Genomic DNA, 24249 nt, shown 5'->3' on the forward strand with positions numbered 1-24249 from the left:
TACATAAAAGCCTGAGACCTTGTCACAGCCTAGGGAGACCAGGGTGAAGGGCAAGGAGAGGGGAAGCAGAAACAACAAACGAGAAAGCATGCTCTTGGTGTGCTTTTAATCTTCTGTTGAACTGACGTGGTTTTACAGATGTAAAACTGATTTTTTTTGAAACATTTAAATATTGTAAATTTAATGTGTGGCCTATTTAAAACAACAACAACAACAAAAATTTACTGGGGTAAAATGAAGATACTTGGTTTCCAGATTAAAAAAAAAATTTCCTCAAGCTTCTACTTTAACATCAGTAGATCTGCAAAGACAGCCACAGATTAGCATGTGGAATAGCTTGCTCTCATGGAAGCAGAGTTTGAAGCTGCATTTTATTTATGAACAGTTGAGAAAGAAGCTCTTGGAGCAGATAGAGTGGCTTATCTTAACACCCTTTCTGGGCTCACCGCAGTTAGCCAGAGCTATTGGATATCCACATGGATTTCTTTGCCTTCTATAATGGCTGCCTTCAGACTCACCCTCAAGTTTACTTCCATCTCAAGCAGCGAGACTCCAGTTCAAAGGACCCTTCTATTAACTGACTGTTTTGTAGGACATCCGTGTTTAACATAAAGACAAATCACAGTGCAGGTGATCTATTTCTTGGGCTGTGATGTATACCGCAGTGCTTGGCATACAGGAGGTGCTCAGTAAATGCTAGATGACTACTATTCCTACTGTTATGTATACATTCAGCTCAGTCTCCTCTGCTTTCTATGCCATAGTAATAGAAGATGCCCAATCACAAAAGGAAGAGTAATACAAAAAACAACAGTAATATTATTTGATGACATCTACTGTGTTAGGCAATTTATCTAAACTGTCACATTTAGTTCTCACAACAACCCTGTAAGACACATTATCTTATGTTGTAGATAATGAAACAGCCCCAGAATCATAGATTTTCAACTTGTATTGAAATAAATTTTACTTATATTTATTTTCTAAGAAAAGTAAGAATTCAGAGTTCCCTATTTCTTCAGTATTGTTTTATCTACTCCCTGCATAAAGTCACTAGAGAGAAGTCCTTGGTAAATGATTTTGGAGAATGCCAAAGAGCAGTAAACACCTTTAATTTTGAGACGTGCAGTCTGAACTCATTTTCATTTGTCTCGTCTGAGACTAGCCCATGCAGCCACAAGTAATCTCACCTGGGTAGCTCTTGATTCATCCTACAAGTCTCGGACGGATGCTTACACTTGGCAGACATTTCTCTTGATCTCCTAATCCCTTTGAGTGCTGTGTGTCCTCCTGACTCCCTCATGTGTTCTCTTAGTGGTTTACTTACCTCTCTCACGCCTTGGATTGTAAGCCCCTTGGAGGGACTCTGCTCCTTGCTGTATCCCCAGCACCCTTCCCAGGGTGACACTCGGCAAGTATGAACTGGTTGTGAGGGGGTGAGGAAAGGCCTGTTTCCATCTGAGCCTCAGAGCAGCTCTGGGAGGGTGTCAGAATTTCCCAGGGCCACCACTGCTGCTGGTTTCGGTGCAGAGACCAAGTCTCCTAACCCCTCTCTCTTTCCCAGGCATAAAGCTTTCACACAAAAATCTCTCTCTTTTTTTCTTTTTTCCAACACAGCTTAAATAGATTTAGTTTCTTTAACCTTTCTTTCTAAGGACTTTAGTCCTAATCTTTTCAGTGATTGCTGATTGTCATAACTTTCTAATTCTTTTTACTTCACATGCCCTATTTTAGCAAGGCATTAAATGGAACACGAGACAAAGCAGACCCATGTTTTTGGGTGTTGTAGACTTTATCACACTGCATATTCAGTTCTGTCTAGTCAGTACCTCCTAGTCTTTGATGCTGCCTTAACCTGTTCGTTCAAGGGCTTGTATAAAGTAGAATATATCTTGAGGAGTCAAACACTCTTTAAGCGTTACATGTTCAGTGTGTTCTCCAGGAGTGTAATTTGGGAATTGTTTGTGCCCTGAAGAATATGCGGGAAGACTCTTGGTGTCACAAGGGCCAGAAACAGGGCTGGCTCCTCACAGACAGGACCTCACAGGGCCATCCCATGTGACTCCTGAGTAAGCCCTCTGGTATTCTAGTTCCCAGCTCACAGGGGTGATTCTTGACTGTCCACAGTTGACATGTTGTATTATCTTCTTACCTCCTCTCTTCTGTGATCCAGAGAGGTCACTGAGTTTTCAATTCATTTACCCACCCCTCCTACCTAGTTTCTTCTCAGACCTGTACTTAATTCCAGACTGTGCCAAGTTTTGACTTCCGTGGTGGCTCAGATGGTAGAGTCTGCCTGCAGTGCGGGAGACCTGGGTTTGATCCCTGGGTTGGGAATATCCCCTGGAGAAGGGCAAAGCAACCCACGCTTGTATTCTTGCATGGAGAATCCCATGGACAGAGGAGCCTGGTGGGCTACATCCATGGGGTCACTAAGAGTCAGACACGACGTAAGTTCAGCATCTTCAGAATGCCTAAGAAACATTCCCTGAGGCCTGCCATCCTTGAATAATTGATGCAATATTCTTTGAGCAATGACCTGTTAGTGTGTCCAGCAAGGTCAGATGAAAAGCCTTCTGACTTACTAAGTTTTTAATTTTATGAATTGATTCTTACCACAGCTAGATTAGTCTTTACCATTTGTTTTGCCTGAGTCCCAGTAGCTATGGAGATAGTATTCCTATGTCTATGCTAAGTTACTTCAGTCGTGTCCGACTCTGTGTGACCCCACAGATGGCAGCCCACCAGACTCCTCCATCCCTGGGAATCTCCAGGCAAGAACACTGGAGTGTCTATAGGTGTCAGGAAATATCCAGTTTATGTTTCAAACTATACTCCCCAAAGTTTTCTGTCTAATTTTTAGGTATTTCAGCAGGCTCCCCCTCATATTTTCAAAAATAATTTCCAGTGACTCTGATGAAAGTAGGCAAGGTATTCCTAGGTTTAAGACAGTCTGATTTGCGATGTGCGGCTCTCATTTAACGGAGGAATATTTAACTAGATGCTTCCCTTCAGGGTGGCATCCTGCCTCCTCCCGCCCGCGGCCCCCCCACCCCACCCCAGGGAATAGCAGTACAATCATCCATCTTTTAGTATCTCTCCTTTAGAGCTTCCTCTCCCTTTCAAATGCAAGACTACTGTTTTTCTTTTGCTGTTTTGTTCCTTCATGCTTTTCAGCTTTATCCTCATATGCACCCTTGATAGCATGAGCCTGAGCTCTGGGGGCTAGATAACTGTGTTAGGGCTTTGCCCAGCCACCAGCTATGAAATAAGATGAATAATAATATTGCCCTCACCGAGTTGAAGTGAGCAGTGAGTTCTCCAGTCTGTGAAATTGCTATTGTGAACTTTAAATACATAGATAGATTCAAATGGCAAGTACTAATTGTTGATATTTGTGCCCAGAATTGCCAAATGCCATGTCTTAATGATGTTACTCAGAATGTCTAGTAAGACTATAAAATTAGTAGGTTATTAAATGAACACCTTCCACTCTATAAATGCTTCTATCTCTGCTTCTCTCATTCTCTATTTGTCTGTTTTAGTGCCCACCATTCTCTCTCCCAACTCTGGTATATATAACTGGATGTAGTAGAGAAGCATGTTCTAATTGTTTCTGATGGTTGCTATATAATTTTAAGAAAAAATGTATAGAATGTTTATTTTTCTCTCTTTTAAAAACTCACATAATTTTTTCACTTGTCAATTGGTTCTTCAAATTTTATCTCTAGTGCATCAGTAATTTTTCAGTAGCCAATCTTTTTCTCTCCATTGCTTTATGCTTTTAGCTGGACTACCAAAGCACTTCACAATTCAGGCAGTGGTTTCCCTCTTTCTTTTAGAAATAGATTTCGTTGAATTCTATGTCCCCAGAAACTTACTGAAAAGTGTATGGTACAGATATGAATGTTCATAATTATAGAATAACAAAGTGAATGGTCTATTTTGGTGACTTAAAAAAAAAAAAAGGAAATGTTGAATCATTCATAGTGTGAGGAGGGGAATTTTGAGAATTTTAGGCACCTCAGAATCAACTGTCAGTTACAAGCTTTAGGTTTGAAACTAGAATTGTTTGCTTGATTTTTTTAAATCTTTTTAGAAATCTGCCTCCTGCTATAGAGACTGTTATGTGGAAGTGACAAACCACAGTCTTGTTTTTTTTAATGGCCAAGTGCAGGACCACATTTCAGCTGTGCCTCTTCTTGCCTTACAGCCCTAGGCCGATCCCTCCTTCTGTGCCTCCTCTACCTCCGAAAGGGTCCACTTAGTCACGTTGTGACTTTTGACTGAGCACTGTTAGTCCAGATTTGTGATGGCAAATGATAGACCACGAGTCCCTCAAACCAGTTTGATTAAAGTGGATGTGGGGGGAGGAGGGTTTGTTGAGACCAGGCCCATGGTCAGGAAAGACAGAATCAGTGCATCCTTCTACATCTCTGCCTTTGGGAAGGTCCACAGACATTTGCGAAGGCTGTGCTCTTTCCTCAGGATCTCAAAGCAGGCCCTGTCCTTCGCTCACATGGCCCTCCTGTCTTCCTCCTGCCCACTTTGGTGTGGTTAACTCCTGCTTACTCCTGGACATCTTCCTGACCCCCCAGACCAAGATGCATACCTTTTAGGTGTTTTCATAAAATTCTGTGCACAGGACCCTTCTATGCACTTATCAAAACCATCTGTTGATTGTTTGTTTACTTGTCTGTTTCCAGCTAGACTTTAGCCTTCTAGAGGGTGGGAGCTATGTCTGATTCATGCTTCCATTCTTTGTCCACAGTCTCATTCATAAGCAGAGAGAGCGTTTGTTCAATGAGTGAGCATGGGATCTCTGTTCATGTTGGTGACTTTGCTTTCTGAGCTGAGCTCGGGACAAATGCCAAAGGCTTTTCCCCTAATGGCATAAAAGTCCTACTTATAATGTTCTTCATTGAAACAGGACTGGATATGATCCCCTTCCACAAACACTTCAGTTAAGAAATGTGAATATGCAAGCAAAAAACCATTTAGGTCAATTGTTGTTTGGTTTGCAAAGTTTTGTGCAATTTCTAGGTATAAATAATGACTTAAAATATACTTATAAAATGTGTAAGTGACCTTACTTAATGGGCAAGCAGATCTACTGTAGTGTTGATTTGAACAGAGTGGCAGGAGCTAGTCTTACCACTGTACTTTCATTTTTATTGGTTTAGTTTTCATCTTTTCTCCATTGAATCCAATTACTTTGATGAGAAGTCTAACAACCTTATAAGTTAGTTGAAAAAACTGTATTAATATATGCTAACATTTCTTTTTCAGGGGTGATCATAGTATTAGAATCTTTAATAAATCTTTAATATAGTTAATTTTTGTTTGTTTTAAGGTTGAACTACCACTTGTTGGCTCATCAAAAACTCTGATGTGTGGGACCCACACATCAGATATGTTTTATATTAGAGCACCTTCCAGTCCTCTTAACAGTTTAGTAACCAGCTTTGATTTGACTCTTCAGTGGCTATAAATTCATGAAAATTGTTCACAACTTTCTTCTTGTATGTAGTTGTTTTCTTTTAGGATGTATAATTTGAACCTAGTATTCTGAGCCTGTGTGATGCTGACGCATTTTAATGGCACTTGGCTATGATTCTAATAACTCTTGTCATCAGAAACAAATGATTTCACCAGAAAGAAAAATGAGAGTTGGTTTTACTGATGATATACTCATGCATTCCCTGTTCTTCTCCCTCTTTCTTGTTTTTCAGTGAGCATGTTTTTGAACACATTAACACCGAAGTTCTACGTGGCCCTAACAGGAACTTCCTCACTAATATCAGGGCTTATTTTGGTAAGTGGTGGAATTCTTCCTATTTAAAAATGTACTGATTATTAATATATGTGTTATATATGTGCAGGAAAAAACTCTGCAAGAGTACACAGCAGCAGCTTACAATGATCGCATGTATGTGTGTGTTGGGTGGGAGACCTGCTAGAAGCCTTGCACTGTCCAGATTATGTTTTTAAAATATATTTGAAAAGAAAATTTTAAAAATTGTATGCTACTTTTGTTGAAGGGAAAAACAAAATGTAGGCAAAATGGAAAATAAAGGAGGATGTAATTCTGTGTCAAATTCTAACGTCTGAGATACTCTATAGCAAGTGTGACTCAGTTAAACTAAAATGTTTTTCCTTCATTCAGTTCAGTTCAGTTCAGTTCAGTTGCTCAGTTGTGTCCGACTCTTTGCGACCCCATGAATCGCAGCACGCCAGGCCTCCCTGTCCATCACCATCTCCCGGCGTTCACTCAAACTCACGTCCATCAAGTTAGTGATGCCATCCAGCCATCTCATCCTCTGTCGTTCCCTTTTCCTCCTGCCCCGAATCCCTCCCAGCATCAGAGTCTTTTACAATGAGTCAACTCTTCGCATCAGGTGGCCAAAGTACTGGAGTTTCAGCTTTAGCATCAGTCCTTCCGAAGAACACCCAGGGCTGATCTCCTTTAGAATGGACTGGTTGGATCTCCTTGCAGTCCAAGGGACTCTCAAGAGTCTTCTCCAACACCACAGTTCAAAAGCATCAATTCTTCAGCGCTCAGCTTTCTTCACAGTCCAACTCTCACATCCATACATGACCACTGGAAAAACCATAGCCTTGCCTAGAGGGACCTTTGTTGGCAAAGTAATGTCTCTGCTTTTGAATATGCTATCTAGGTTGGTCATAAATTTCCTCCAAGGAGTAAGCAAGCGTCTTTTAATTTCATGGCTGCAGTCACCATCTGCAGTGATTTTGGAGCCCAAAAAAAGAAAGTCTGACACTGTTTCCACTGTTTCCCCATCTATTTCCCATGAAGTGATGGGACCAGATGCCATGATCTTTGTTTTCTGAATGTTGAACTTTAAGCCAACTTTTTCACTCTCCTCTTTCACTTTCATCAAGAGGCTTTTTAGTTCCTCTTCATTTTCTGCCATAAGGGTGGTGTCATCTGCATATCTGAGGTTATTGATATTTCTCCCGGCAATCTTGATTCCAGCTTGTGCTTCTTCTAGCCCAGCATTTCTCATGATGTACTCTGCATATAAGTTAAATAAGCAGGATGACAATGTACAGCCTTGACATACTCCTTTTCCTATTTGGAACCAGTCTATTGTTCCATGTCCAGTTCTAACTGTTGCTTCCTAACCGGCATATAGGTTTCTCAAGAGGCAGGATGGATTATTGGACATAATCAAGATCAGGAGAAATATAGCTCAGTTTCTTTAAATGTATTGACACAAATGTGGCAGTTCTAACCTTTCCCCCTTCATCTCCTTTTCTTCTAAAATTTACATATATTTCGCTATTGCTTCCTTGAAAAAAATCCCAAATAGGCAAAAAGCAATATGATAATCATTTTCATTATCACATTGGCTCCATTGCCTTATGCTGTAAAACAAATTGTAAAGTGTAGTAAGTTATAATACTTACAGTAGTTTTCTTTAAGTGACCATAAAGGAAGCCATCTAAACTAGTGGAATCACTCTAATATAGTTAAATTTATGTTAAGAATCTTTGAGGAGAAAGAGGTTTTAGAAAGTTTTTTTTTCCCCTTCTGTACATAATGCTGTGATTACTATTTCTTTGGAAGGAATGATGCTAAAGCTGAAACTCCAGTACTTTGGCCACCGCCTGTGAAGAGTTGACTCATTGGAAAAGACTCTGATACTGGGAGGGATTGGGGGCAGGAGGAGAAGGGGATGACAGAGGATGAGATGGCTGGATGGCATCACTGACTCAATGGACGTGAGTCTCAGTGAACTCCAGGAGTTGGTGATGGACAGGGAGGCCTGGCGTGCTGCGATTCATGGGGTCGCAAAGAGTCGGACATGACTGAGCGACTGATCTGATCTGATAGAGACGTGGGCAATAAAAAATACAATGAGGTAGCTACTAGTGTTGTTTTCATTTTACTAATACATAAGCTAGATAGGAAGTAACCTGCCTTAGGTCACACAGCTGGCAAATGGTGGAGCAGGATTTCAACCCAGTCTGGCTTGCACCAGAGCCTGTGCTTTTATCACTCATTTCACCACCTCTCTGGTTAAATGGGTATCTCAGAAGTTAAAGAATCTGCCTGAAATGCAAGAGACCTGGGTTTGTTTGATCTGTGGGTCAGGAAGATCCTCCGGAGAAGGGAACAGCTACCCACTCCAGTATTCTTGCCTGGAGAATCCCCATGGACAGAGGAGCTTGGCAGACAACAGTCTATGGGGTTGCAAAGAGTCAGACATGACTGAGTGACTTTCATTTTCACTGGTTAAGTTCTCAGCTGTTTTTCTAGCTTCTGAACAAATGGCAGGTCTGCATTTTATTCTAGTAGTATCTCAGTGTGGGTTCACTAGCCTACAAACTACCAGAATGCAGGTTGTTTCCTTTCACTCTGGTGTGTGTGTGTGTACTTAGTCAGTTGTGTCTGACTCTTTGCGACCCCCTGGACTGTAGTCCACAGGCTCCTCTGTGCATGGGATTCTCCAGGCAAGAATACTGGAGTGAGTTGCCATTTCCTTCTCCAGAGGTTCACTCTGGTGAGCTAAGCCCAACAGTCGTTTTCCCTTCTCACTTAGGGATGGTGATGTTCCATCTGCCTGCTTCTCTCCTCTGAATAAAGGGATTTCCCTGGACCATGACCATCTTTGCAGACCTAGGCTTGGCGACACTTTCTCCCTGTGTGTGAATTGCAGTTGCTGATGCCTGATGATCACTGCTGTGTTGTTTTATGATATATTTGCTTTGTTGCTTTCTTAGGAAGTAGAGGGTTCTCCTGACTGACATAAAACTTTGTGCAAAGGAAATCCTCTGATGTGGGAAGATTTTGAAAGGCCTTCTCAGAAATGCTTGGTTTATACTCAGATCAGGAGAAGGCAATGGCAACCCACTCCAGTACTCTTGCCTGGAAAATCCCATGGGCAGAGGAGCCTGGTAGGCTGCAGTCCATGGGGTCGCTACAAGTCGGATGAGAATGAGCGACTTCACTTTCACTTTTCACTTTCATGCATTGGAGAAGGAAATGGCAACCCACTCCAGTGTTCTTGCTTGGAGAATCCCAGAGATGGGGGAGCCTGGTGGGCTGCTGTCTCTGGGGTCGCACAGAGTTGGACACGACTGAAGTGACTTAGCAGCATACTGAGGTCAAAGTCACTACCATGTGTGGGAATAACTCTCGTTTGCTTTAGGCTCCTGTTTTAAAGATTGTTGACACTGGGGCTATCGGCTCTTGGGGACGCACCTTTGCTAGCCCTTGAAATGCACCCTGGGCTGAGGTTTCTGTTTAGCTACTGTTCCTTTCTGTCAAGTGCGTTTCATGGAGAGGCAGCATTGGGATAAAGGATCAGGTGCTTTGCGAAATAGCTGTGTGCATAGAATTGCATAGCGGTTGCCTGGCACCAGAGAGACAATTACCTAACTACTCTTTGCTGAGCAATGTCAAGGGAGCCAGGTGGTGAACACAGAAGCTGCAGGGCTGCCCCTGAGGAAATTTCTTGTTTGGGGACCTCAGGATTCCTATGCTGGAGGCTGAAGTTATCATGCAGTGTGATGTCTTAGGCAAAGAGAGCTAAACACAAACAAACAAAACCCCTGCTATTTTTACCCTATGAAGGAAAAATCAGTTAACTGAACAACATATATAGAAATAAAATGTGTTTGGCAAATGTTGCTGTCTTTTACACTAATGTGTTTAAAAATAAATGAGGACTTAGCAGCGTGTATTTTACTAGATGTCACTGCTATCTCTTGATTTTACAGGTTGAAAGCCAGCAATGAGTTTGTTACACCACCTACTTCTCACTCTTCCCTTACAGTTCCCGGCCCAGTCCCCATCCAGGCACCTCTGTCCTTGCTGAACTTCATGCTGCCTGCCCCTCGACCCACTTGTCACAGTAGTTCTCATCTCAGCCCAGTTCCAGCCACAGGAACTGCACCTGTTATCACGGTCCAAACCCACCAATTTAGTCTTTTATCTGCTCTAGGAAGGACAGGCCCAGTCTGCTTGATGTGGCCTCTGTGGGTGATGTTTATATCTATGGAAAACATTTATGGGTTTTATTTTTGCTTTTGAGAATGGTAAGGTAGATATGTGGAGAAAATGCTCCCTTAATTTCTAAAAATGTTGGTAGAATAGAGAAAATGCTGCCATACTGACATTTATAATAGACCTCTGTATCCCCATTAATGTGTTAGACATGCTCCTATGCCTACAGGTTGTGCATATATGTTCAATAGAGGGATATGGGAAAAGGCAGCCAAAGCATAATTTTTAAAAATGAGAATCAAGAATAAAAAAAGAAAATTAAAATAGTAAATAAAAGAGTTAATTCAGGGATCCAGTGTAAAACAATAGTTTTCAGGAAACTGAAAGAAGAGATAATAATTAGATAGGAATCAGTTGTAAATAAAGGACCTTTTGTTGTGTTTTCCACTCTATGCCAGGTACTGTTTTAAGCACTTTGAATATATTATTTCATTTAATTCTAAGTGAATTCTAATATTAACTTCATTGAAATTCTAAGTGGTTGATATATCCAGTGCCTCTGTGCTGTTGAGTATTTTTGTTGTTGTTCAGTCACTCAGTCATGTCTGACTCTTTGCAACACCATGGACTGCAGCATGCCAGGCTTCCCTATCCTTCACCATCTCCTGAAGTTTGCTCAGGCTCATGTCCATTGAGTTGGTGATGCCGTCCAGCCATCTCATCCTCTGTCATCCCCTTCTCCTCCTGCCTTCAGTCTTTCCCAGCATCATGGTCTTTTCCAGTACATCAGCTCTTTGCATCAGATGGCCCAAGTATTGGAGCTTCAGCTTCAGCATCAGTCCTTTCAATAAATATTCAGGGTTGATTTCCTGTAGGATTGACTGGTTTGATCTTCTTGTAGTCCAAGGGGCTCTCAAGAGTCTTCTCCAGCACCACAATTCAAAAGCATCAATTTTTTGGCACTCAGCCATTTCTATTGTCCAGCTCTCACATCCATACATGACTATTGGAAAAACCATAGCTTTGACTGTACAAACCTTTGTAGGCAAAGTGATGTCTCTGCTTTTTAATATGCTGTCTACATTTGTCATAGCTTTTCTTCCAAGGAGCAAGTGTCTTTTAATTTCATGACCACAGTCACCATCCACAAGTGATTTTGGAGCCCAAGAAAATTAAGTCTGTCATTGTTTCCATTGTTTCCCCAACAGTTTGCCATGAAGTGATGGGACTGGATGCCATGATCTTCGTTTTTTGAATGTTAAGCCAGCCTGCTGAGTATAAACCGATGCAAAATTTACATAATTTTGCCAAGGATGCATATAACAGACAGATGGTGGGATTTAAATTTGGATCTGTCTGACCATGCCCTCTGTCTCCTCCTGTTTAAAAGTAAGGGAGTGGGACTAGAAGATTGTTATGGCTCCTTTCAACTCTTTTTCATTCATCTAAAATCTTGACCTCCACTTGACTTGAAAATTATGCAGTTGCAGGGCTAGAGGAAGGAACCCTCAGAAGTCATCCAGTGTAAGTCAGTAAAAACCTAAGGAATAGGCAGCCAGAAAACCTATGACTTGTCAGGTCACCTTGCTAGGTAAGAGTATAAGGAAGATTAAAGTTTAAATTTTCACTGCTTTGTCCCAGCATCATTGTTCATCTCATTAATGTGTTGACTAGGAAGATGGATTGCAGCAGTGTCTAGTGGGTGATGTATTCCTTTTAACAGGCCTACAGAAGTGGACCACGTAGATAAGAAAGCAAAAAGAAGAAAAGGAAAAGAGAAAAGAAGAGAAAAGAAAGAGGGAGGCAGGGAGACTATAAACGTCTCTGGAGGAAACTTTTTCCAATCAGCTGTGGCTTAGGTCAGATTTGGTTAGTCTAGAACATAAAACATCACTTACCATAATTTATAATTTCACTTATGACATTTATGGTCTTATCCTCTCTGTGATGGAAGCATCATATAGGCTGAAAATATATCTGTGTAATGCCTTGCTAATTCTTAAATATTTGTTGAATTCACATAGATTCAGTGAACAGATGAATTAATTGACTGTGTCTGGGAATTATCTGGGAGCTTGTTTAAAGTGATGGATTCTGAATACCACTCCAGACTAATCAAGTCAGAATCCCTGGAAGAAAGCTGACCCCCAGGATTAGCTGACAGAGCTTTGGGCATCATGGCAAAGGCTCACATCTCCCAGTTGTCAGTGGTCGCTAGGTGACTTTACCCCAAGACAGTGATCCTCCTGTCCAGGTCATAGTCATTAATGCTGCAATGCAGACACTGAGGTGGGGATGGATCACTGGCTGTTGACCTTGAAGAGAACCTCAGTTCCCTGTCTTTTTTCTTTTCCTTAAGCCTTGACAGTAGGAGGCCAGGAATGGAGGTAGAAGGACATGAAGACAAGTTCTTTACATATCCCCCTCAACTGGTTAGGGGAACAGATGGCTGGTGGGGCGATTGGCTGAGGTCAAGGAAGCAGGAGACCAAGTCCTGTACCATGCTGCTGCTAAGTCACTTCAGTCGTGTCCTACTCTTAGTGACCCCATGGACTATAGCCCACCAGGCTCCTCCATCCATGGGATTTTCCAGGCAAGATGCTGGAGTGGAGTACCATTGCCTTCTCCAGTCCTGTACCATAGTTCTTCAGTATTTCTAAACAAAATAGGAAGGAGCCAGGAGTGTTTAAAAGAAAGAAAGAAAATCGTCATGAGGAATTGGGAGGGACTTTGAAAGAGTCAGTGGTACAGAGAAAAGGATCTACTTGAGAATTCTAACAGGAAACTTCTAAAAAGGTTTCAGATATTACTATAACCCATGCCAACTGCCTTGGTTTATCTTCTTTAAGCCTAGAAGATCGCCTCTTGCCAAAAATCTGTTTACCACCAGATGTATTTCTGAAGACTTAGAGCAGGTGTCAATTTTGCAGTCTATTTGAGAGTAGACTGCCAGAGTTTCATATTTCCTCTTCATTCTCTACCATAGCTGTATCTATCCTGTGATATCATCATCTACTTTAATCCTTGGGAAACACATAGCCAATTTCAGGCTGTGACATCTTTGTGTTTCCCATGGGTTTAATGGAATTGGTGTGGAATCATTATGGTGCTTCTCTGTGGAAATCTTGAAGCATTTTTGAGTAAGATAGGAAAGTCCCAATAAGTGAAGAGAAAGAAGTGTTATATATGCAAAACATGCAATTCAAGAAGGGGAGTTCTTAATGGATAGGAAGAATCTAGGCATCTTTAGGAAAGATTCAGCTTTTAGGTATGCAAGACAGATGAAAGGGCCTTATTTGTTTACTCTTTGCCAGACTTTTGTTCCTTCCCTGCAGGTGAAAATGAGGTGTTTGCATCTTAGGTCAGCTGCAAACCTGAATCTCCACTCCCAGCCTGCAGCTGCATGGCTCCTTGATCCAACAGTAATAGAGAAGGTTACAAGGCCTAGGAAATTGGGTTCCTGACAAATGAGTCTTTGTTTTAAGTGTGATCTGGGTCCGGAGTATAGCAATGGCCCTTCGGTCCTGCAAGGTATAGATCCAAACCATTGCTTTGATCCTCACATTCCCAATTCCACCCCTGCTTCCCTTATTCTCAGATGATAACCCTTACCTGCATCTCCACTAAGATAACTGTCACCTACTTTTCATTCGTTTGTTGCCTTCTTACCTGTGAAACAGCTCATCTCACTCCTTATTTCCCAAATAAAATTTATTTGTCTGTGCACTCATGCTTCCCATTCATCCTGTCGTAGAGGAAGAAATGCTAAGTTACCTTTCTGAGGCAGGGTAAGTGTTCTTCCTGGGCTCTTGGTGTCCTGCCTCTTGGTCATTTGTACTCTTTTGCACTTCAGTTTCTCTCATTCCACTTGATTCTTTCCTTTCCAACAAATATGTATAGGTCTCTCTTTTTTATAACTAACAAAATGAACACAAAACCTCTCATTGGTCCTGCTCTTTATTTAGACAGTATCCCATAAGTCACCAGACCAACCCTTATCATCCATCCATTCAACCTTTCAGCCGTCTCTCCATTCAGTTTTCAACAATCCATCCATCCAACATTAACTGAGTGACTTTATTTTACACATTATATTACTGAGAATCAAGAGTACCAACTAAGACACACAACCTTGCTGTCTTTCAATATATTAGGGCCTTTACCTTTCAGCAGGATTGTAGGGTCTTATTGACTTCCCAAATGACAAATCTAATTGGTGCTTTTTAGTTCTCATCTTACTTGATCTGTATAATTCTTGGTGTAGGCAGATTGCATTTTAAAAGGCTATGAAATGTGTAAATGTATATTTTAATTTTATGGTTACTTGTCAGATTTAAAAACTGTTTTGTTCCACAATGGCAATTCCATTAAGCTACTAGCATGTCTAAGGGCTAATTTTAAAATCTAAATTTGTTTATGAGAGCTTTGCTGTTTACATTGTAGGTTATGCACCAGGGAGAATAATTCAAAGTGACACCAAATATGTGTGTGTTAAATAACACCATCTGCCCATTTGTATCTGTGCAGCTTTTTAAAAATACTGTGAGGTTCTGGCCCAAGCCTGCTGTTTTTCAGGATATGGGACAGATCATTGGTGCTAAGACCCCAGATTAGAGGTTTTGGTTTGAAGTTTAAGAAGGCTTTAAGTCCTGTCCCACTTCCTTTTAGTAGCTGTTTGTTTAATTCATATTGGAGTGCCTGTCCCATGGTATTGTAGATACCAGTATAAAGGTCTGTATTGGGTAAGAAGCCACATCTACAGCTCTAATAGGACAGGCTTGAGAAGATCCTCCTTTGCCATCCAAACAGTTGCATGAATAACCCAGTCTTCATTAAGTCTGTTATTTTTGCATTAGAAATACTGGGTGGAAGGTCTGTCTCCTATTATAATGCAAATACTCCATTAATATGAAGCATTTTTACCTTGGGATGTATTATCCAGTCCCATTTGATAGACTTCTGGATTATGTTTGATAGCTAAGAAGGCAAAGAGACAGTAGAAGAGGAGGGCATTTGGAAGTGAAGATTTGAAAAGGAAAATGACAGGTAAATCTGTTAAAATGAGCAAGAGATTTATAAAAAGATGTCTTGTTTTAGGGCCCTAGTAAGATTAGTGGCACAAGAACTGAGACTTCAGGTTAAATAGCTACTGAGTTAGCTTTGTGACTTTGGACTACCTTAACATGTTGCCCTCATGCATTCTAAATGAAACTGTTCATGGGCCTTGAGGGTTCCTTTTAGTGCTGGGGTTCTCTGATTTGGCTGGATAAACTGAGAGATCCTAAAGAGTCGCAAAGTGGGGTTTTGTGTGTGTGTGTGATGGGAGCAGAGTGTGAGAGGCATTGTGGGCCTGTGGCATGGATTGGTAGTGTCAGGGGCCCTATCTGTGCTCTGTGACCCTGGAGCACAGCCTATGCTTGTTATGGAGCGCTTAGTGCTGTGCTACTGAATAAATGAAGGCCTGGCAGGTGCCCAAGCAGCATAATATAAAAGGCAGAGTCTTGGGGCAAAGAAAGCTCTTTCCCACAAGTGATTGAAAGCCATTGCTAGTTCTGTGACCATTGTTCTGGGTCCTTTGGAGCCTTCCTTCTCTTCAATAAAGGCAAAGCCAAAATCTTTTTTTTTTTTTGGGTGGGGGGGTGGTCAGGACCAAATGGTAAGCAGCCTCCTTTTTCACAATGATTACAAGGGCTTTCAGCAAACCATTTAGTAACAGACAATATGCTGTATTAGCCTAAACTATAGAGTAACAAGAGGAGTGCATCATAGCAGTATGTGAGCTGTGCTGCCTGTAGGAGGTATGCACAGCATCAGTGTGATAAATAATAGCTTTGCTGTTACTTTTGAGAACCAACTATACAGCAAGCACTGAACTGAGTCTTTTACATGGGGTTTGGATCTGGGTGATTTACATGAGTGTGAAATTAAGGACACTCAAGGATAAATAACAAATGTGATTTACACTTTATAGTTGAAGAAACTGATATTAAAATAGATAAAATAACTCACTTAAGGTTACAAACTCCCTTCTGAATCTATGGTTCGTAAATTTACCATTCTTGAATGCTGTTCTTTCTTCAAACAACTCTCTTATTCCTCCTGTTCCTACATTATAGACTAGACCTATCCCTTCCTAGATTTTATATCATATTCTTCCTGTCTGCCCAGTCAGATTACTTAAATGACTTAACATGTGAAAACTCATAGAGTTAGAAGGGGTAACTCCTTGGCATTAAATCAAGTTCTCCTGTTATAGTATTACAAACATTTGGTTTGATTGATAGTTCCTTCTGGTCATTTGTAGGTGTTCTTTCTGTCTTTTAAAGGAATTTTTGGTAGAACAAAATAGAGAAATACCAATTTTTAAATGATAGCCCAAAGTCTATTACAGAGAACTTAACTTTTCCCTTCTTTCATGCGTTAAAAACATTAAGTCCTCTGTTTTGGGAGGCCAGTCTAGCTAAAGGTTTGTCACTTTTGTTAACTTTTCAAAAAACAAACTTTTGGCTTCATTGATTATATAGGACTTGTTTTTTGCATTCGTTCATGAAGTATTTATCAAATCCTGGATATACAATCATGAACAAAACATGTTTTTTACTCTCTCAAAACTCTTACTCTAGTGGGACATGTAGATATTAAACAAATGTCATAAATGCTGCCAAGAAGAAAAGCAGGGTGCTTTTGAGAGAGGCAAGAGAAGCTGACTGTAGATCTGGTGACTAGGAAAGAGCTCTGAGGAGGTGACATTTAGACTGAAATGAAAGGATGAGAGGCATCATCTTGTTTTTATGAAATAAGTAAGGATAAAGGTAGTTAATTTTATGTAGTTCCACATTCTATATTATAAAAGTATAGTTCTTAGGAGACTCTGGGATATAGTTGATTTTTAAATTTCTTCTCTGTAATGATTTGTGACTGCTTATGGAACAGATTCAAAATCAGACAGGGAGGCCAGGAAAGGATGTGGGGAGAGCAGCTTCAGACAGTGGTGTAGGGGAGGTGGGGCAGGTGGGAGAAATTGCGGGAGGTCGCTTGCTTCCCCCTTGCTTAGGAGTCCTGATTTTAGTCTAGTCATGTGAGCATCATTACTTCTCTCCTCTTTTAATGAAAGTTATTTCTTTTCTTCTTTGCAAACAGCACATTACTGGTAGGCTTGTGAGCTAGGAAATGTTAATGGTGTACAACAGATACTAGTGTTTATAAAGCACATCTCAGCTGGCAGACATTACTGAATCTCTCAGCATTTGGGTGCCAGAGTACCATGAAATGGGATAACTATTACTCTTCTTGTAAAGCTGGATTTCTCTAAGGAGATGCTGGGTTTTTTTTTAATGGAATTTTGCTGTCTTAAAAATCTTATGCAGGTATGGCTTTATCAGAATATAAAATGCCAAATATTGGAATATTTCATAAGCCACACTTTTAATACTAGCTTCTTTGTATTTATTTCTGGAGTTGCTTTTCAGCTGTGGTGATTTTATTATCAATATTATATAAATTTGGAGGAAAGTAATAATGAGCAGCTCTTAACAATGTTCTTTTACCATGACTTGGTATATAAATTTTCCTTAAAAGCCAGTATTAAGTGGATAAAACAACATTGAGAAGTTAAAATGTAAATGGTATTTGCTGCTGCCAAGAATTTCTTAATTTTTAGAATTAAACAATTTTTTCGGAATAAATATGTTTAAACCAGTATTTAATTTAAGGTGGGTATAATTAGTAGATACAACGTATTTTATGAGTATGTACAAAATTATAGCTGGTAACAGGACCGTAATCATGCTTACTATTTTTCTGTTCTAGATATTTGAATGGTGGTATTTTCGCAAGTATGGAACATCATTCATTGAACAAGTCTCAGTAAGCCACTTGCGCCCCCTTCTGGGAGGGGTTGACAACAATTCCTCCAACAATTCTAATTCCAGTAACGGGGACTCAGATTCCAACAGGCAAAGTGTCTCAGGTATGGAAAGTCCTTCAGTTTGCAGTATTTACTTACTTTTACTACATTATTATCACTATAAAACAGTAAGAATGTTGTTATTTAAATATTAGACTTCAAAGAAAAATGCAATTTATTTTCCCAAGGAGTTGACAACTTCTGCCAGAGAAGTTGAGTGTAGGCATCCCAGGTAAAGGAAGTAGGTATCTTGTTTAATTTGACTTTTTCTTCCCTGGTGGCTCAGTTGGTAAAGAAGCTGCCTGCAATGCAGGGGACCTGGGTTCAATCCCTGCGTTGGGCAGATTTCCCTGGAGAAGGAAATGGCAACACACTGCTGTATTCTTGCCTGGAGAATCCCATGAACAGAGGAGTCTGGTGGGCTACAGTCCATGGGGTTGCAGAGTCAGACACAACTGAAGCAACTGAGCCCTCACGCAAGCTGCTTCTCTATTGCCAGTCTTGAATTCTGTCACAGTCTTTTCCCTGTCCTTTTCATTTTTTGAACATGCCTTTTTTTCTCACAACCCTCTGCCCAGAAGCCTGTTTGCCCTCTTTTTGTGCTTGCTTATCTTTCACATGTGCTGTGCTCAGTCGCTTCCGAGTCTTTGCTGGACTGTAGCCTGCCAGGCTCCTCTGTCCATGGGATTCTCTAGGCAAGAATACTGGAGTGGGCTGCCATTTCCTCCTCCAGGGGATCTTCCCGATCCAGGGATTGAACCCACGTCTCCTGCATTGGTAGGTGGATTCTTTACCACTGAGCCACACAACCCAACTCAAATGCTACCTCCAGGGAAACCCTCTCTGAGAGGCTGTGCACTATCTCTACACCTTTGTTGACTCATAATATGTTTACTTTTAGCAACATTTACTAAATTATAATGAATTTTTTAACCTTCCTGCTTAATCATAGTATCTCTAGCATTTTGAATAGTCTCTACTTTATCATTGAAACTCGGTAGATGAAAGAATGAGGACATACAAGGCCTGTAATTTCTCCCCTCATAAAAGAAGAGGGATGAATATAATTTCCTAGATTGGTCTCTTTATCAATTCAATAAACATTTCCCAGATCTCTAATGTGAACCTGGCCTGGTTTAAAAATAATGCCAGAGTCCTTGCCCCCATCGAACTCTTGTGTCTGTTGAAGGAAACAGTGTTCAGTGCTATGATCATATGAGGGAAACATGTAACACTGTGGAGTACAAAGGAGGGGTTCCCAATCCAAACTAGGGGAAGAAGTTTGCTTCTTGAAGGAGATGGTACCAGTTCTGAGACTTGAGGGTTGAAGAAGAGATAAAAGAACTAAGTTAGATCTTTTTTTCTTTCCTCCCTAAAATAACTCATTCAATATTTCATAACTGTCTAGCCAGGTGATAGGCATCAATGAGCATTGTGTGTGTGTGTGTGTGTGTATGGAGAAGGAGATGGCAACCCACTCCAATATTCTTGCCTGGAAAATCCCATGAACAGAGGAACCTGGTGGGCTACAGTTCAGGGGGTTGCAAAAGAGTCAGACACGACTCAGGAGTAAACAACAACTATATGTATATATGTATGTGGGCTTCCCAGGTGGCTGTGTGGTAAAGAACCTGCCTGCCAATGCTGGAGATGCAAGAGGCTCGAGTTCGATCCTTGGCTTGGGAAGATCCCCTGGAGGAGGGCATGGCAACCCACTCCACTATTCTTGCCAGGGAAATCTCATGGACAGAGGAGCCCAGTGGCCTGTAGTTCATGAGATCACAAAGAGTCAGACATGAATGAGCAACTGAGCACACAGCACATACACATGCACACACACGCATGTACATATATATATATATATAAAATATCTGATGTTGATTCAATGATCTTTTATTAATAATATACCCTTTGCCAGCCCGCCATGGTAATGGGCACCTCTGGGTACATATTTATTTCATTCTAAAGGGTACATGTGTGAGAGATGGTACCACTGAGGTAACAAAATTGTCTGGGACTTTATAAACTCATCCATTTTGTGAAAGAAACAGAAAGAGATCTGAGCAAAGTAAAATACCACGTTGACCGACTATTCTTACATGGGTGGCATATTATTCTAATGAGGAATCTTGATCCTGCAGTCATTGTCACATAAGCAGTGTGGATAATCACCATCACTTTGCATCTGTTGTAAGACCCTGCAGGTTAAATGTACCCTGCCTGACCCAAGTTACTGTAGTCTTCGGATGACACAGAACATTGTAGAAAATTAATAGATTTACAGAAAGCAGCCTCATTTAAGGACATTTTTATTGTGAATGTGTTTTTATTTTCATTAAAATTCTTTCTACCTAATTTAAATCTCTTGACATCATTCCTTAACGTGACAAAGAGTTTATACTCTCCTTATTGTCACTGTTACTTTGCGCGCGCTCTCTCTCTCTCTCTCTCTCTCTCTCTGTGGGTGCCTGGAACAAATCTTATGCATTATATAAATCTTGATGCTACTCTTAGTGCTTGTAAAGGGAAGCTTAGTAGCAGCTTTTAAAGGGAAAATTACAGTCCTTTATAAAAATATATTCTACAATAATGATCATGGAAATTCCCAGTTTTAATTGTACTGAGTTTTTACCTCACTAATATTGAGCTTTTGAGTATTATTATTAATTCTCTTCCTCTAGTATTGGCTGAATGTCTACTACTATGCAGTCAATATTTCTATTCATCTCCTATAACAGATACAGCATCTATGATTTGATTTCATAACAGTATTCAAATAATTACATTTAGGAAAACAGAAATTACTTTCTCCTAGTATGTTTAGGGCTCCCTCAGACCATCCTTGACATTTGGGTTTCTACTATTTCACTAACTCAGCTCAACACACATAAATATTGTTATGGAAATGCCAGATAACATGGGACTAATACCATTTCTCATGTCTCTTTTCTTGTTGTGATTTGTATTTTTGAACAAGAAAAATGCTATTGTATAAAAGTATGTTGTCTCTCTATATCTTTACCCTTAATCATTGTCTACTTCATTGTCTGGTTTCAGTTAAGTATAAAGGAAAAAGAAGATCCAAAGCTGAGAGTAATTAATATATTTTATTAAAATGGAGGAATTTGTTTCAAAATTTATACTGCCTTAATAACAAAATTACTATTGCTTTAATAAAAGAATCATCACAAGATGTTTCTTGGCTGAATATTACATGAAATAAACATGGCTAACTAAGTCCCATGAACATTGGCAAAGGCAGTTAAATAGTATTCCTTATTTGAAAAAATCATTGAAAAAGCTAAAACAGAGAATAGGACTTATATAAGCATTGGACTATATGAAAACTCATAGTATAGCTCTTTCCTTAAAGAATCATTTGTTTTATTAAAAGCTGAAAGACCTGGCCTACTAAGAATAATTTGCAGTGGAGAAATGGGAAGTGATTGTTATAGGACAGACTGTTCATATGCTGTTTAACATTTGGATCTGTGTAAATTGGCCCAAGTGCAAATCCTCTCAAAATTTGTAGTGATCTTTGTTTATGGACCAGAGCAGAAATGTGTAATTAATAATACAGCTTCTTAATCTAGCCAAATTTCTGATTGTTTGGCTTAGGTTAGCATTTGTGAACATTTCACTTGTCTCAATTTATTTGGGAGCTAAATGGCTTTTTTTGTCACAAATACACAATTTCTGATAAATCCTGCTGATGTATTTTCCACATCACCATGTTTCCTGTTGCCATTTTTAAAAATTCATTACATCTAATAACACAATTAATAACCTGTGATCAGAATTATACAAAGGAAAGCTGAATATATTTATTCCTGTCTCCTCTTTCATGATTTGGCATGTTCTTTTGAATAATTCAGATGGTTTACTTTCATCCTTTTTCCAAATGACCTAGCTGCACAAAACTACATACCCAACTAAATCTCTAAGTGAGCACTGTCTCGTGGAAATATAATGCTAACTACAAGTGTAATTTTAGCATTTTAATAATCAGAATAATAAAAATGTACAAGTGAAATGTGTATTTTCTTTAAACAAATATGTCTAAATATTTTCATTTTAACATGCAATCAATATAAAAATTATTAATGGCATCCAGTGTGTATTTACACTTACTCTTGCTGCCATTGCTTAATTCGGCTTAACTTATGAATTGATGATGCATAGGGATTTAAAATGTGTCCACCTTCTCCTATCTTAAGGCAAGGGATTCTCAGGGTCTAAGAACATTCTGAATTTGGGTTTATGGGAATATCTGTTTGATAATTTGCCCTGTTCTCAAATAAGATGCCTCAAAGACAAAGGTTTGCAGTGTTCATCTTCTTCAAGATATTTACAAAAGTGCAGGGTGCTCCATCACATAAGAATTATCCTTGCCAAAGTCAAGTGTAAATTCTCTGCTGCTGCTAAGTCGTTTCAGTTGTGTCCGACTCTGTGCGAACCCATGGACTGCAGCCTACCAGGCTTCTCCATCCATGGGATTCTCCAGGCAAGAACACTGGAGTGGGATGCCATTTCCTTCTCCAAAAATTAAATTCTCTGAGACATGTTAATAGCCTCTTGCATAGAACTGGATCTTTAGACAAACTCTGGTTATAGTCATTTGGCATAATGTTGTAAGTCATCTCATTTTACTCTCACTTTAAGATAAATGTATATCATATCTTTTTTGACTCTATGGACTGTAACCCGCCAGGCTCCTTTGTCCATGGGATTCTCCAGACAAGAACACTGGATTGGATTGCCATTTCCTTTTCCAGGGGGTTTTCCCGACGCAGGGATTGAACCTGTATCTCTTGCATTGGCAGGTGGATTCTTTACTACTGAGCCACTAGGGAAGCCCATATCATATCCATTTTTATATAAAACTTTTACTAAGAATTTCACCTGGAATTCTTAATTAAGGTTCATTATATCAGTATAGGCAATTCAAGCACTGGTTTAATACAGGTAACAAATTAAAGAAAAGCAATGGAGATGAAGAAACTCATAGATTGTAAATATATATCTTAAGACCAGGCCTTTCAGAGCTTGCATTTCAAATATATCCATTAGCAAAATTTCAAGTTGCTATATGTCCAGAGCCTTTAGAATTGCTCTTTAATAACCTCAATCAGGGGAAACTCAGTTTATACTTGCCAAAATCTATTAAGTGTTGAAAATGATTCTCTTAGGCAATGCTTATTACATCTTTTAAAGTCTTTTGCCATTAAAAATGTGTGTTCTAGGATAGATTAGCTCTCCATTTGACTGGTGAAAATTCCTCAAAAACATGTTTGGCCCCTGGTGAATATTTACTTATTAAATATTTTATGGTCTTCATATTATTTGATAGAATTGATTGACTTAGATCAGAAATGACCAATGATAAATGTATGAGAGACACAGAGGTTAGCCATTTTAGCAATATTCTTGAAGAAAGTTATACACTGTCTTGAATAAAGCAGGTCAATAAAAATGATCTTAAAACTCATAATTATTTGCACCTTTCTCATTCCATAAAAGAATTTGAAAGGGTAATATATTTGTTGAATTGAATGCTACCTATATATTATTAATACTTTGTGCCTTTACTTCTAGTATTCTTTTCAAAATAATTATTTCAAAAAGTTATGAAAACAATTAAAGCTTAATTATTTAAGAAAATGGATATTTTGTTACTCTTAATGATTGCTTAAGATGGGCTTGTATTCACTGAGTATTCATTTCTGATATAGCAGAGCTAATAAATAAATGCAGAATCACATGTTAGAAATTGACTAACTTGAGGTTAATCTTGATTGTCATAATATATCTGATGGAACATTATTTAGAGCCCTTCTCCATTGTACTTTGGAACTAAAATATTTTAAAGTGTTATTTTCAAGTGCCTAATATTTCCCTAGAGGACTTCCAAAACTGTTTCTCTAGTAGAAAAAGTAATTGATAAAGTCACAGGATTTTTAAAATATGATGTTGCAGGGTAACAGGTCTGTTGTATATTGTAGGTAATTGTTAGGCAGGCTGGATACCAGGCCATAATCTCACTTACTTTTCTTTGGGGAAATTATGTAGCTTTTACCCTTTATGCTTTACCCTTTACTTGTATAAAAAGGACCTACTCTGTGACCCTCACTAGCTTATGTAAGGAATATAGATGACTTGAGCTTTAAGCTTTTTTATTGAAAGGCTCAATGAAAATCAAGCTTATAGCTATGACAAAGTTGCTATTGTTGCCATTTGTACTATAATAGTATTACTGTCATCATTACATTTTGGATCCAGGGATGAGGTGGTAAATTTTAGTATAGTACATCTTCCTAGACTATAAATTAGTTGTATATTTGAAAGTCCTAGGAGTGGGGATTCTTTCTAT

The 24249-nt window shown here is 39.5% G+C and overlaps 1 protein-coding gene across 47 annotated transcripts in view; it reads left to right on the forward strand.

Moving 5' to 3' along the window:
* ST7 (suppression of tumorigenicity 7) overlaps window positions 1-24249 on the forward strand; it is a 268221-nt gene that overhangs the window by 138866 nt on the left and 105106 nt on the right. For all 47 annotated transcript variants that reach the window (XR_015162618.1, XR_015162622.1, XR_015162623.1 and 44 more), the window contains 2 exons: window positions 5733-5815; window positions 17783-17942. Coding sequence is in view for 32 of the 47 variants with exons in the window: in XM_086396760.1 (XP_086252886.1) it covers window positions 5733-5815; window positions 17783-17942 (243 nt within the window). In the remaining 15 variants the exon portion in view is untranslated. The remainder of the gene's footprint in view (window positions 1-5732; window positions 5816-17782; window positions 17943-24249) is intronic.

Source organism: Bos grunniens, chromosome 4, assembly GCF_055505025.1.
Source record: "Bos grunniens cultivar Pamir isolate PY7600 chromosome 4, Bosgru_T2T1.0, whole genome shotgun sequence".
Classification (NCBI taxonomy): Eukaryota; Metazoa; Chordata; class Mammalia; order Artiodactyla; family Bovidae; genus Bos; species Bos grunniens.